Raw genomic sequence first — 14,080 nt, forward strand, 5'->3', positions numbered from 1 at the left:
GTAATCTCCCAGCGCCAGGATACCTGCTAGGTGACAGATGCGCTATATAAATGTTTTAAATAAATAAATAAATAATAAATACAAATGCGACCCCCTAAAAATGGCGTGTGCACTAATTCCCTGGGCACCTAGTACAGTTTCTCCTTCTTTTGGTACTTTTTTCCTATTACACGACCGTTACGATTCGTGGTATGGCCTATAGGGAGCTGTACTGTAATATAATCGTTACACCGTGACGTAAAATATTAAATTAATTTCATAATCCTTTGGTGTTATGCGTTTAGAATGATCTCCCGGTTGTCTGTTGTCATTTCTGGCGTTATGAGTGAGGCAGGCGGGCAGTAAAATGTGTTTCAGGGCAAATCGGGTGATGCTGTAAGCGGTGTACCGTACTGTGGCGAAGTAACATTAATTTTTCTGTAAATCGTTGTTGTTTTAGGGGTTAATGGCGGTGCAGTTATGCTCTTGTCAGAGTATTTTGGTATACAAGAGCGCTAGTCTAGTGCATATAAACTGTGGCTGTGTTTTGGGCCATCTTTGACCTTCCAGGGAGGGTTGCGTGGTGCAGTTAAATTAATATGAGGACCATTTTTGACTTGAAACGTGTTAAAATGTGGTGGGGTTTAGTTAGATTTTTCCAAGTGTGAGAGAGAATCATTTTGTTAGCTTCAAATGGCGTCGTGGGGGCAGTTAACATCATTTAATGCATTTGGGGTAAAGTTTGAGGCCAGACTCTGGTATATTGCATCTCAATTAATTTTAGGGCACTTCGAGGTCATTCTGCTGCTTCATCATTATAGGAGGGGAGAGGGGTGACTGAGTTGATATTCAGAATATATTTAATGGGCAGAAAATGGAAGCTAAAAGATATAGACAACCCTAACAAATCTTGTTGCTGAGAGGGTTCTGCATAATATGAACCCACACACCCCACACCTGTACTGATTGTATCAATCTGACACTGAGAGTTGGAAAAGCCTGCAAGACACACATATTCTGGTATGGTATTTCACATCCTTGAGCAGCGGCTCTTAACCTTCTGACTTGTGGGGACCCCACTGAATCATTACTGGAATATGAGGACTGACACGGTACCCCGGCCTAAAGAATTTCTACGCTTTGAACCTCCACACAATACAAATACAAGTATACACTAAACAAATTATGAAATATTGAAATATGTTTAGTTCATAGAAAAAGTCTTCACATTTTCAATGTTGCTTCTTTATTTGTATATAATTTATTGATTTTAGTGCCTGCTCCCAGCCCCCCGTTGCTTGTGCTCGCTGTCCTGCCCCGTTGCTCGTGCTTGCTGTCCTCCCCCCCCCTCGTTGCTTGTGCTTGCTGTCCTCCCCCCCCCTCCCTGCTTGTGCTTGCTGTCCTCTCCCCTCGTTTCTTGTGCTTGCTCTCCTGCCCTGCTATTTAAAAATGCCGAGACCATTGCATTGTAAATGCTTGTTTAATTCTTTAGTGTGTTGCCCCAAGTAGAGCAGGTGTGCCAAGATATGGGTCCTGTGCAGACTGTGTCATAGGAACCAAGCTATACCTGGCTGGTGAGCCCGAACTATGGCAAAACTGGTCCTGGGTTGCTTGTTTTCCGGTTCAAGGAGGGCCTGGCAGTTCGGAATGGAAATGTTCCCACTTGCACAGGGTCAAGACTGATTTGCACATGGATCTGTCCAATCTGAGGTAGCATGGTGTGAAAAATAACAGTGGATTGGGATGCAGGCTGGGTAAATCCCAGTGGCTTAGATTAATTCAAGCATTCCATCCCTAACTTTTACTGTAAACTTTAGTGATTTCCTTGTAGACCAGTCCGACCCTACCTACAGACTTTCTTTCTCAACTTGGAGATTCCTATCTAAGCATTGCAGAGGTTAAATAAATTACACTGTCTGAGCTTAGAAGAGCATAAGCGATGAGTTCCTATTCTGTGAGAAGCCTTTCAGCAAGAAACCACAATTATATAGGCTTGTATTGTGGACCAAACTGTCAAAGTTGGAGGATGTCTTGTGACTACTGAAAAAACTAAAGACTTTCTGTGAAGTTAAGGAGAGGTGTTTTGTCCCAAGTTGGAAAGCTGTTGGAAGTAGATATCCTTCCCAATCTCTAAGTAGGCTTATTCTCACATTTGGAATAGGATAAAGGCATGCCGTCTGTCCTAGCTTTAGAGGAGTAACAATCAGATGAATGCTGTCTGAGCAGGTATAGAGTCATCAGTAGAAGGGTGCACTTCTGGTGCATCTGGACAGGGTTCAGGTAAGACTTTCCAAGGTGTAGGAGTTAAAGGAGAACATTATTGCTGAACTGACGCAATGTTATGGGAAGAATTATCTTCAGGGGATCAGAATAGATGATTGCCTGCCCCAGCTGAGGTGGAATTCAACGAATGTATCGGATTTATTCGGCACATTAATTGTATCTCTATTCATTTTTTCAGTCCCCTCTTTTCATGTTATTGCCCCTTTTCCTCCAGCTTCCTTAGACTGCTCAGTTGCTCAACTTGCCTTGGCTAACCTGGTGCATAGTCCTGTGTCTGAAAGGCTCAGCCCTATACACTTCCTTGATAACACCCTGTGCTTCCCTTGATGCTCTGGCGGTGCCGAATCGATCTATCATCTCCACTCCATTTCAAGCAGGCACTCCGCTTTCCGTCAATCTCAGACCCATCGTAAACTGAGGGTCCTGGTGCATGTCATATTGACTCCATTTATCCTCTGCTGCATGTCATACTGACTCCCTTCATCCTTAGCCATTGACCCAACATCATCCCTTCAATAATCTTAATGCTTACACTGGACCTTGTTTATTGCATCTCCCTTTTGCCTTAGAACCCTTTATTGTGGGACACCAACAGCAGCATCCTGGGCGTTCTTCACAGTTGTCTACCAACCAACCGTTCCAGAGTATGCCAGCCTCTGGCCTGCTTCCTGAAGGCCCACGTAGGTTATAACATCCTTTCTCTTGCGAGTGTTTTTAATGTGGTAATCCAATGTAACTCAATCTTATTGTTCAAGGGGAGAGCTGTCTAATAGGAAATGGCAAAATTTGATAGGCGATGTAACCTTAAGCCTCTGTGTTAGATGTTAAGGCCTTCATAAAATGAAATGAGTGCTCTGGACAAATCTCTTGTCCAGTATACAGGTCAGTTTAGTGACTGGATCTGAAACAGCATGTAGCTGAATGAAGGGGAAATCTATTCATTACAATCTTTCTTAAGCCTGTCGAAGTTTTACTACAGTTAGTTGTTCAATCTAAATGCCACTGCAAATCATAAACCCTGGATTAGATCAGTTGTAAGTCACAAAATGGCACATATGCCCCCAATTCACCATTGAAAGTAGTTGTCATACCTTTATTTTGCCGAACGGGTACAACCTTTTAGAAGCCCAACACAAACACTGTTTGTTATGTTACTTTGTATAGCGCACTCATCACCCGAGAAGGTATCCAGGCACTTGGGCCATTGTGTAGGTGTGTGGTCCCCAAGGTGCTTATACGAAGAGCCACATATCAGCTTCTTGCGAAACTCAAGAAGTGAGATGGAGGCTTTGATGTGTCTAGGGAGGTTGTTTCATGTCTTAGGTAGGATATAGGAGAAAGAGTGACCTCCAGTTTTTCTTTCGCGGATGCAGGGAGTGTGTGAGAATGAGGCAGAGCATAGGTGTCTGGTGGATTGTGAAAGTGTATGCTGCTGTTCAGGTATTCTGGTCCTGTGTTGTGTAGGGCTTTGTATGTGTGCGTGAGAAGTTTAAATTGGCTGCACTTGTGAATGGGGAGCCAGTGAAGCTTCCTGAGGTGTGGTGTGATGTGCATGCGGAGTGGGAAGTCGAGGTTGAGTCTTGCAATGGTGTTCTGGATGGTCTAGATTATGTGTGCGGGTTTGGAGATTCAGGCGTAGAGAGTATTGCCATTGTCCAGCATGCTGGTGATGAGTACTTGTGTGGCAGTCCTTTTAGTGTTCGGAGGCAACCATTTGAAGATCTTTAGCACCATGCGTTGGATGTGTTAGCGGGAGGTGAACACTACGTTAGCTTGAGCCGTCATGTTGAGCTTATTGTCTAGGATGGCTCCCAAGATTTCTTGTGTGGTCTGTGGGTGTTGGTCCTAGCTGTGACGGCTACCTCTGTCTTGTCAGACTTGAGCTTAAGGCAGTTGATTTGCATCCAGTCTGCTACCATGGTCATGCAGTTGATGAAGTTGGTTCTAGTAGTGGTTGTCTTGTCCGTAAGGAAGAGAATGAGTTAGGTGTCACTGGCGTAGTTCAAGTTCAAGTTCAGGAATTTGTATAGCGCGCTACTCACCCAGAAGGTCTCAATGCGCTTGAGGGAGGGTGGGTGCATTACTTATCGAATATCCAGGTTTTTAGTTGTTTTCTGAAGGAGAGGTGGTTCTGTGTGAGTCGGAGGTGGATGGGGAGAAAATTCCAGGTCTTGGCCGCTAAGTAGGAGAAGGATCTTCCCCCCATGGTGGATCTTTGGATGCGTGGAATTGCGGCGAGGGCTTGATTGGACGATCGTAGTTGGCGGGTGGGGGTGTAAAAGGACAGGCGCGTGTTGAGGTATTCGGGTCCTAGGTCGTAGAGGGCTTTGTGTGCGTGGGTGAGGAGACGGAACGTTATTCTCTTGTTGACGGGAAGCCAGTGGAGGTCTTTCAGGTGACCGGAAATGTGAGCTTGGCGGGGGATGTCTAGGATGAGTCTGGCTGAGGCGTTTTGGATGTGTTGGCGTTTTTTCTGTAGTTTGGCTGTGGTTCCGGCGTAGAGGGTGTTTCCGTAGTCCAGTCGGCTTGTGACCAGTGCATGGGTGACCGTCTTTCTTGTTTCGGTGGGGATCCAACGGAAGATTTTTTTGAGCATACGTAGGATGTTGAAACATGATGATAAGACGGCGTTGACTTGTTTGGTCATCGGGAGGGAGGAGTCCAGGTTGAAGCCCAGGTTACGTGCGTGGTCCGTTGGTATGGGTGCGTTTCCCAGGGCCGGTTGCCGCCATGAGTCGTCCCAGGCGGAGGGGGATGATCCTAAGATGAGGACTTCCGTTTTGTCCGAGTTCAGTTTTAAACGGCTGTTCTTCATCCACTCGGCTACTTCTTTCATCCCTTCGTGTAGGTTGGTTTTGGCGGTGTTTGGGTCTTTGGTGAGGGAGAGGATCAGCTGGGTGTCGTCTGCGTAGGAGATGATGTTGAGGTTGTGTTGGCGCACGATGGATGCGAGGGGACTCATGTAAACGTTGAAGAGGGTGGGACTGAGTGATGATCCTTCTGGTACGCCGCAGATGACTTCGGTGGCCTTAGATCTGAAAGGGGAGAGGCGGACTCTTTGGGTTCTTCCGGCAAGGAACGAGATGATCCAGTCCAATGCTTTTCCTTGTATTCCGACGTTGCTGAGGCGTTGTATAAGGGTGTTATGACAGACTGTGTCAAAGGCTGCGGAGATGTCAAGTAGGATGAGGGCAGCTGTTTCTCCGTTGTCCAGTAGAGTTCGAATGTCGTCTGTTGCTGCGATGAGGGCGGTCTCGGTGCTGTGTTTGGCTCGGAAGCCGGACTGTGAAGGGTCGAGGGATTTGTTGGATTCGAGGAAGGCGGCGAGTTGACTGTTGACGGCTTTCTCAATGACTTTGGCAGGGAATGGGAGGAGAGAAATGAGGCGGTAGTTCTTTAGTTCAGTGGGGTCTGCTGTGGGTTTCTTCAGGAGGGCGCTGAGTTCGGCATGTTTCCAGTTTTCCGGGAAGGTGGCGGATTTGAGGGAGCAGTTGATGACGTCTCGGAGATGGGGTGCGATAATGTGGTGGGGACATGGGTCGGTTGGCGATCCTGAGAGGATGGAGTTAATCAGGCGGATGGTGTCTTCAGTGGTGATTGGGTTCCAGGCGCAAAGGTTGTTGGAGGGGGGTTTTAGTTCGGAGGTGGGTGGGGTGGACTGGTCTCCGGACTGGTTTCCAAAGCTGTTATGTATGTCAGCGATTTTGTTGTGGAAGAACGAGGCTAGAGAGTCGCAGAGGTCTTGGGAGGGAGTGATGTCGTTGGTGCCGGCGGTGGGGTTGGTAAACTCTTTGACGATGTTGAATAGTTCCTTGCTGTTGTGGGCGTTGTTGTCGAGTCGATCCTTGAATGCTGATTTCTTGGTGGATCGGATCAGTTGGTGGTGTTTGCGGGTGGCATTCTTGAAGGTAGCTAGGTTGTCAGTGGTTGGGTTTTTTCTCCAGGCTTTCTCGAGGGTGCGACAGATCTTCTTGGATTTCTTAAGGTCATCGTTGAACCAGGGGGCTTTTTTGCTACTTTGCTTGATTTGATGGTTTTTCAAGGGTGCTAATTCATCAGCGCTGTGGGTGATCCATTGTGTGAGGTTGGTGGCTGCTTGGTTTGGGTCCGATGATTTGGCAGGAGGGTTTTGGTGAAGCGATGTGAAGAGTTGGTCGGTGGTGATTTTGTTCTAGTTTCTGCAGGGAATTGGTTGTGGGTGGTTGTGGGTCATAGTCTTTTTGTAGTTGAAGTGAACGCAGCTGTGGTCCGTCCAATGGAGAGTTGTGGTGTGATTGAAGGAAATGTGCTTGCTGGAGGTGAAGATTGGGGTCGAGCGTGTGCCCGGCATAGTGGGTGGGGGTGTCAACAAGTTGTTTGAGTCCGAGATTTGCGAGGTTGTCCAGAAGGGTGGTGATGTTGCTGTCGTTGTTCTTTTCCAGGTGGAAGTTGAGGTCTCCCAGTAGAATGTAGTCTTCGGAGGGGAGGGCGTGTGGACTGATGAAGTCAGTGATGTCTTCGCTGAATTGTGTGCGGGGTCCTGGTGGCCTGTAGATGAGGGTGCCTCTGAGTGTGGTCTTGGGGTCATTGTGGATCTGAAAGTGAAGGTGTTCGCGGCTGCGAGGTTATCGTCGGAACTGGTCGTGATGCGAATGGTGTTCTTATGGACGATGGCGATGCCTCCTCCTGTTTGGTTGATGCGGTCCTTTCGGATAATCTTGTAGCCGTCCGGGATGGCTATGGCGATGTCGGGCGTTGATGAGCCGTTCATCCAGGTTTCTGTAAGCAAGGCGACGTCCGGCGATGTGGTGTTGAGTAGGTTCCAAAGTTCAATGGCGTGTCTGTGGACCGAGCGGGTGTTGAGCAGGATGCACTTTAGGTGGTTAGTGTCGGAGCTCTGTTTGGAGTTTGTGGATTTGGTGTGGGTCTTGATGCAGTCGAATTTGCAGGAGTGGCAGGTGAAGGCTCCATGGGTGTGTCCTGGGGCGGCTTGGTAGCAGTTTGGTAGTCGACCGGGGTTAAGTGCTGAGAGGGTTGTGGCATCGTACGTTATGAGGGTGGAGTGGGTTTTGGGGGGGCCAGGGGGTTTGGCGCTGGGCGCGGTCCAGGCGCGGAGGGGCGTAGACGGGCTTACCTTAGGCACACCTTCGGCACGCATGGGGCGCGTCCGCTGCGCGTGAACGCTGCGCGCAAGAGCATCCGTCATAAATGGATCGTGGAGGGGGCGGAGGGAGGGAGGAGCAGCTGGGAGGCGGGAGCGGGGTTGCAAGGTCTGGGGATGCCGGAGGGCTGCGGGGGAGGGGCCGTGGGTCAGCAGGCACAACAAATGGCACGATAACAGTGCAGGATGGGGTCGGGGGGCACTATCTGGCAAAAGCGGCGATACCAGGCAAAGCGGAGCAGAATTATTAAATCAAATGGGCAGATCGAAACAAGTTAAAAGCAATTGGCAGGCGCGGCAATGAGCACAATATTACAATATTAGATTACGAAATAGGCAAATCAAGGCAGCTTAATATCAATGGCAGGCGCAGCAGTGAGCACAGCAATACCGGCAGCCCAGACCAAGGTAAAACCAAAGGGGATGATGGAGTGTTGAACATTGCAAGCACTCACCCCCAGTCAACTGATCTGGGTTTAATCCATCATCATTCTTTAGTTCACTCCAGTTCAGACATGGCCATATGCAAATCAGTCTGACTCTGTGCCTCATGGGAGCAGTCCAGCCCGAACTGCCAAGCCATGTCTTCCCTGGACCGAAAACAAGCATCCTGAAACCCGTTTCTGGCTAATCAGCCGTCATCAGCCAGGCTAGCTTGAATCCAGTGGCAAGGTGAGCAAGGAACCCACGTCTGGGCACACCCTGCCAACTTAGGGCGAACAAAACAAAACCAAAGGGGATGATGGACGGAATGTTGAACATTGCAAGCACTCACCCCCAGTCAACTGATCTGGGTTTAATCCATCATCATTCTTTAGCTCACTCCTCCACCCCAGTTCAGACATAGCCATATGCAAATCATTCTGACCCTGTGCCTCATGGAAACAGTCCAGCCTGAACTGCCAAGCCATGTCTTCCTTGGAGCCGAAACAAGCATCCTGGGACCGGTTTCTGGCAAATCAGCTATCATCAGACAGGCAAACTTGAATCTCCTAAACCTACAAAGACAACAGGGGAGTCTGCCTCCTTTGCAACAATAATTAGGAGAGTGGCTGAAGTTTTAGATCTTAGCTCACTCATTAATGAAGTCAAAAGAAATGTCCTGATGGAGATCCTTAAACCAGGACAGACGACTGAAGAAATTCCCCTACAATTTCATGAGGCTCTTGCTGACGTTGGGCACCTGGGCAAAAACAGGATTTTATTCTCCAGTCAATAGGCAGACAGCAATGCAGCGTAGGCCAGACCCGGATTTCCTCTTGCAACATTCAACTCTGGAAAGCTTAGCATTGCAGCTTCCACAAGCAGAATTAATCTGAATGCTTTTCTAACCACTGCGCGTGATATTGAATCCAAAAGCATAGAAACATTCACCAAGGGCATGTTATCCTCGACTAGCCTTTTTCTTCAGTAAGCCAACACTACTGCCTCCTGGGAAGATACTCACTTACATTGTGGGAAAGAGCGATGGGCATCTTGCTGGCTATCCCTGTGGACATTCAGCCAACACTGGACACTACTTACTGTCTGGGAAGGGCAATCAGGACCAGTGTGTTGCTTAGGCGCCATGCACACTTTAATAGACCTGCCTTTTAAAGGCTCTCTGCTCTTTGAAGTGAACTTGGACTTTGCCCTAGAGAGATTTAAAGAGAGCAAGTCCACTGTCCCAGTGCCAGAATGTGCCCCTGCAACAACAAGCCTCTCAGTCCTTTTGAAGTAAAGACAGGGATTTGGGCGTACAGCATACGGACCCCCAGAGACAACAGTCTGACCCAGTGGTTCTCTGATTTTTTTGACCCATGGCTTCCTTGACCTATTGGCCATTGGCCGTGACTCCCCATTATGTTACTTTTTTTGGTCGTTGAGGGGTGAGGTGGGAGGACATGGGGGGTAAGGCCGGCCTCGGGAGTACATCCATTTTTCTCCCTGAAAATCTTTGGAATTAAGCCAATGAAGGTATTATCATCATGGATCCACTTCGGAGCCCCAATCAGTGTCAACAACATATTGGAGGGACATGGGATTCTCGGAGAAATGAACTGTTCCTGCATTGTGATGTAGGGCTCTTTAAAGAGGTGTGACTTTAGCTCGTTCCTGAGAAGGTTTCGAGAGGCCCTGTTAAATGCAGGAATGTTGTTTCAGATCATGGGTGCATTGATATAGAAGGTCTGTGTCTGCCATCTAGGTTTTTCTTTCTTGCACATTGTTGCCTCCAATCGAAATTTGCCTAGCTTACGTAACGGTAAGTTTCAATTCTATTAAGGACACGGAGGCGAGGATTATGCTATATCTTCCTTCGCTTTATTAACATAAAGAAACCACAGCAGCTTAGGAAAAGATATAATAAGAACAAAAAATGCTTTAAACATAAAGCATTGACGTAATGTTCAACAAAAAATCAACAACAACTCCCAAGAGTCTCTTTGTTATAATCATAGTCCACAGTCCTTTGTCACTGTTCATCATCCCTATATAACCGGACTTCCCATCATCTTCCTCCTCTTTCTTCGCGCAGATCACGCTTAAGCCTCATTGGTCCTGTTTAGCACCGTCGTTGCCTGCCAAAAAAGGAACAGCATCAGCGAGGTGGCCCAGGAAAAGGCTACAACAAGGCGAGGAGCATTCAGTGAACAACACAGTACAGACAACGTAAAGGAAAACGCTTTACTTACTGCCATACGGGTGGGTAGAGACACCACCGTAGTCCGGGTGGGATAATCCTCGCCTCCGTGTCCTTAATAGAATTGAAACTTACCGTTACGTAAGCTAGGCAAATTTCGATTCTATGTCAGGACCGGAGGCTTCAGATTATGCTAGTTTAAAGCTTACTTACCACCAACTGAGCTAAATCCACCACCGGCTTAAAATAAAACCTCTTGAAGGTGGAATCCGAGGACCAGTCCGCCGCTCGCATAAGGTCCTCCAGACGAGCACCCACCGAGAATGCCTTAGAGGCCATGGCCCCCCTGGCGGAGTGTGCTCCAAAGAGAGAAGTATTGATGCCCGCTTCTTGCATGACCCAACGCACCCACCTAGCGATGGTGGGGGAGGAGACAGCTTTGTGTGACTTCCGCAGGGCAATCAACAACTGACGCTCGCCCGGAGGGCGTAGATCCAAGGTCAGGTCCTCATATGCTTTGAGGCATTGCACGACACACAACTTAGGAGTGTCAGTAAAGGCTGGATAAGAAATGGAACGCGACGACGTCTTAGTGCGTCGACCCACCGTAAAAGTAACCCCCTCCGGGGAAAAAATGCGTGCAGAAACATCCAGCGCGCGCACGTCCGAGACGCGCCTACAAGAGACCAGACATAACAACATGGCTAATTTCGCCGAAAGCTCCTTCAGAGACAGATAAGAATTCGCTGGCCACGATAGGAACAGGTTCAGGACCAAATTGACGTCCCAAAGGACGGAGTACCTGGGCTCTGGCGGTAGCGCGAGGCGAACCGCTCGCAGAAGCCGGCACACAAAAGGGTGTTCCCCTACCGGATGGCCATCGATGTTATCATGGCCCGCAGAAATCGCCGACCGGATAGCATTGATCGTTCTATACGCCAAACCCTTGTCGGCCAAATGAGCCAGGAAATTCAGCACGGGAACAAGGCCGGCGACCACGGGATCCAAATCCCTTCGTAAACACCAACGCATCCACTTAAGCCAAGCGGATCTGTAACGCTTCGTCGTACTATCGGCCCATGCTTTGGAGAGCAAGTGCTCAGCTGACCCCGAAAGGCCCGGGAGCGTCCAGCGTCTCCTGAGAGCCTCCACGCCACGAGGCGGAGAGTGTTCTGCATGACGAGAGGGTGAGGTTCCCGATCCGGGCTCGTCAGGAGCAGAGGAAACAGGGGGAGTAGGATTGGAAAATCCCAGGAAAGTTCCAGAAGAACCGGAAACCATACTTGAGACCTCCACAGCGGTGTAACCAACACCAGGTCCGCACCCTGGCGGCGTATTTGAGCCGCCGTTCGCATGATCATGGAGAACGGGGGAAACGCAAACGGCTGTTCCCGACTCCAATCCTGCAAGAACGCGTCCGTGGCCTCCGCCAGAGGGTCCGGCCTCCAGCTGTAAAACCGCGGCAGCTGGTGGTCGAGACGGGACGCGAAAAGGTCCACCGAGGAGGGGCCCCAAAGGGAGTGTAGCCACCGGAAGACTCCCGGATCCAGTTTCCACTGGCTGGCATCCCTGAGATGTCGAGAGTGCCAATCCGCTACCTGATTGGACTGGCCTGGCAGATACTCCGCCGTCACCGCAATGTGACGAGACAGGCAATAACCCCAGAAGTCCTTCGCTAAGTCCGCCAAGGCGCGGGACCGAGGACCTCCCAGGTGGTTCACATATCGGACCGCCGAAACATTGTCCATCCGGAGCAGGACACAAGCCTTGACCGAATCTTTGGTCCAACAGCGAACCGCGAAGGAGCCCGCAAGGAGCTCCAAACAATTGATATGCAATTGTTGTTCTTCTGACGACCAGGCGCCGCCGGTGGAAAAATCCCCGCACCGGGCGCCCCAGCCCGACCTGCTGGCGTCGGACTCTATGATTAAGTCCGGAGCCGACCCGAAGATCGCTCGCCCATTCCATGCCTCCATGTGAGACAGCCACCATGACATCTCCTCCTTCACTTCGTCCGTGAGGGGAACCCACTGATCGTAACACATCCCACGGCGCAAATGCTGCGCTTTCAGGCGCTGAAGAGCCCTGTAGTGCAGCGGGCCTGGGAAAATCGCCTGGATGGAGGACGACAGAAGACCCACCACCTTGGCGACATGGCGCAGTGACGTACGATCCCTCGCGATCGTCTGCCGAAGCAGGTGCCGTATCTTTGCGACCTTCCGGCTCGGTAGGCTCAAGACCGCCTGCACCGAGTCCACCACGAAACCTAAAAAGGTGATCTGCTGAGTGGGAACCAAGACCGACTTGGAGCCGTTGACGACGAACCCCAGTCTCTGAAGCAGGCCGACCGCTTGACGCAGTTGTCCTGCCAGCACCTCCGGGCACTGCCCCATGAGGAGGATGTCGTCTAAGTATACTATCATACGGACCCCCTGGCTTCTGAGAAACTCCACTACCGGGTGAAGGACCTTCGTGAAGCACCACGGGGCCGAAGAAAGGCCGAACGGCAGGGCGGTGAATTCGAACACCTGGCCGTCCCACAGGAATTGTAGGAAACGACGATGAGGGGGGTGGATGGGAACGACCAAGTAGGCATCCTTGAGATCCAGTCGCACCATCCAATCCCGAGGGAGGAGCACGTCTCGAAGGAGGTGGATCCCCTCCATCTTGAAGTGACGGTAGACCAACCACCCATTGAACTCTTTCAGATTGATCACAGGTCTCTTGCCCCCATCCGTCTTGTCTACTAAGAAGACGTTGCTGAGGAACCCATGAGGGTGGCGCGTTGATAGACGGATGGCTCCCTTGCGCAGCAAGTCCGAGATCTCTCCGTCTATCAATCGCGCGTCGGAATCTGAGAAAACCATTGGGCGCGGGGGCCTCACCTGAGTTGGCTGGTCGTGAAACTATATATGGAAACCTCTCACAGTTTGCAAAACCCAAGCATCGGCAGTGAGCAACTCCCACTCCCCGTAAAAGCTTGCCAGCCGCCCCCCAATCGGAACTTGATCCAAGCAAAGTACACTTACCGGGGGCATTTCCCTGTCCGGACTTCTTTTGGAATCCTCTTCCACCATAGCGTTGTCCCCTCGTGGGGTAGAAATTGGTGTAGTTGGCCGAGGTCTGGTACTGACCTCTTCCGGAGCCTTGTCCACGGTTGTTGGTCTGCTGACCACGGCCGATCGCGCGGCCCCTGCCGCGACCGGCCCCTCCAGAAAAACGCTGGTGAAACACCCTCTTGATGCTGGACTGGGCCTTGTCCAGCGACGTGAACGTGTTCACGAACTTTCCAAGCTCGCGGATGAAAGGTTCACCGAAGAGGCCACCCTGGGCCACGGCACCTGCCTCCGACGAGGCCAGGTCCCCCAGCTTCGGGTCCAGCTTAATAAGGAGCGACCGCCGCCGCTCCGTGGACAGGGCACAGTTGGCGTTGCCCAAGAAGACGATCACCCTCTGGGCCCAGTTGGAGAGCACCTCCGGTGAAATGGCGGTGCCATTCGCTCGAGCCTCCTCCGCCATATCGAGGATCTTCGTGGCGGGCCCGACCGCATCCAACAGCTTGTCCTGGCAGGCCCGCCAGGACCGATCGATCCCCTTCCTGGGGTCCTTCATGAATTTCGCCAGGAAGGTGGCCATCTTGGGGTCCAATTCTGGGGTCATAGCCACCTTCCCCTCCAAAGTAGGCCGAGGGTATTCCCCGCGCAGGCAACCCCTCGCCTTCTTCTCCAGGGGCTTGCGCAGCCGGCCCGCGACAAACTTTGCCACCGTCTCCCCCGGGGCCCAGGCCGCGGATCGGGGGTGGACGATCTCGTCCGGGTCCAGCATGCCCAACTCATCTCGGGGCAGCTCCTTTCCCGAAGGCGCCGGGAGCCAAGACCGGGTCGACTCCCCGTCGTCATCCGTGTCCGGAGAGTCGTAGATCGGGGAGGCGGGCGCCGTTGACAGACCGCCCGAAGTGCCAGGGTCCACCAAGGGCGTCGGAGGCACCGCCGTCGCCTTGGCCAGGAAGGCGTCACGAAGACGCTCGAAGGCGCCCTTATCCACGCCTTGGGCCTCCG

At 51.0% G+C, this 14,080-nt stretch overlaps 1 protein-coding gene across 1 annotated transcript in view; it reads left to right on the top strand.

Moving 5' to 3' along the window:
* The window catches only part of FBF1 (Fas binding factor 1), a 615,519-nt gene that overhangs the window by 307,361 nt on the left and 294,078 nt on the right, over window positions 1-14,080 (top strand). The window contains exon 17 of the mRNA XM_086930722.1: window positions 2,832-2,942. Coding sequence (XP_086786848.1) covers window positions 2,832-2,942 — 111 coding nt within the window. The remainder of the gene's footprint in view (window positions 1-2,831; window positions 2,943-14,080) is intronic.

This window comes from Lissotriton vulgaris, chromosome 7, assembly GCF_964263255.1.
Source record: "Lissotriton vulgaris chromosome 7, aLisVul1.2, whole genome shotgun sequence".
In the NCBI taxonomy this organism is placed as follows: Eukaryota; Metazoa; Chordata; class Amphibia; order Caudata; family Salamandridae; genus Lissotriton; species Lissotriton vulgaris.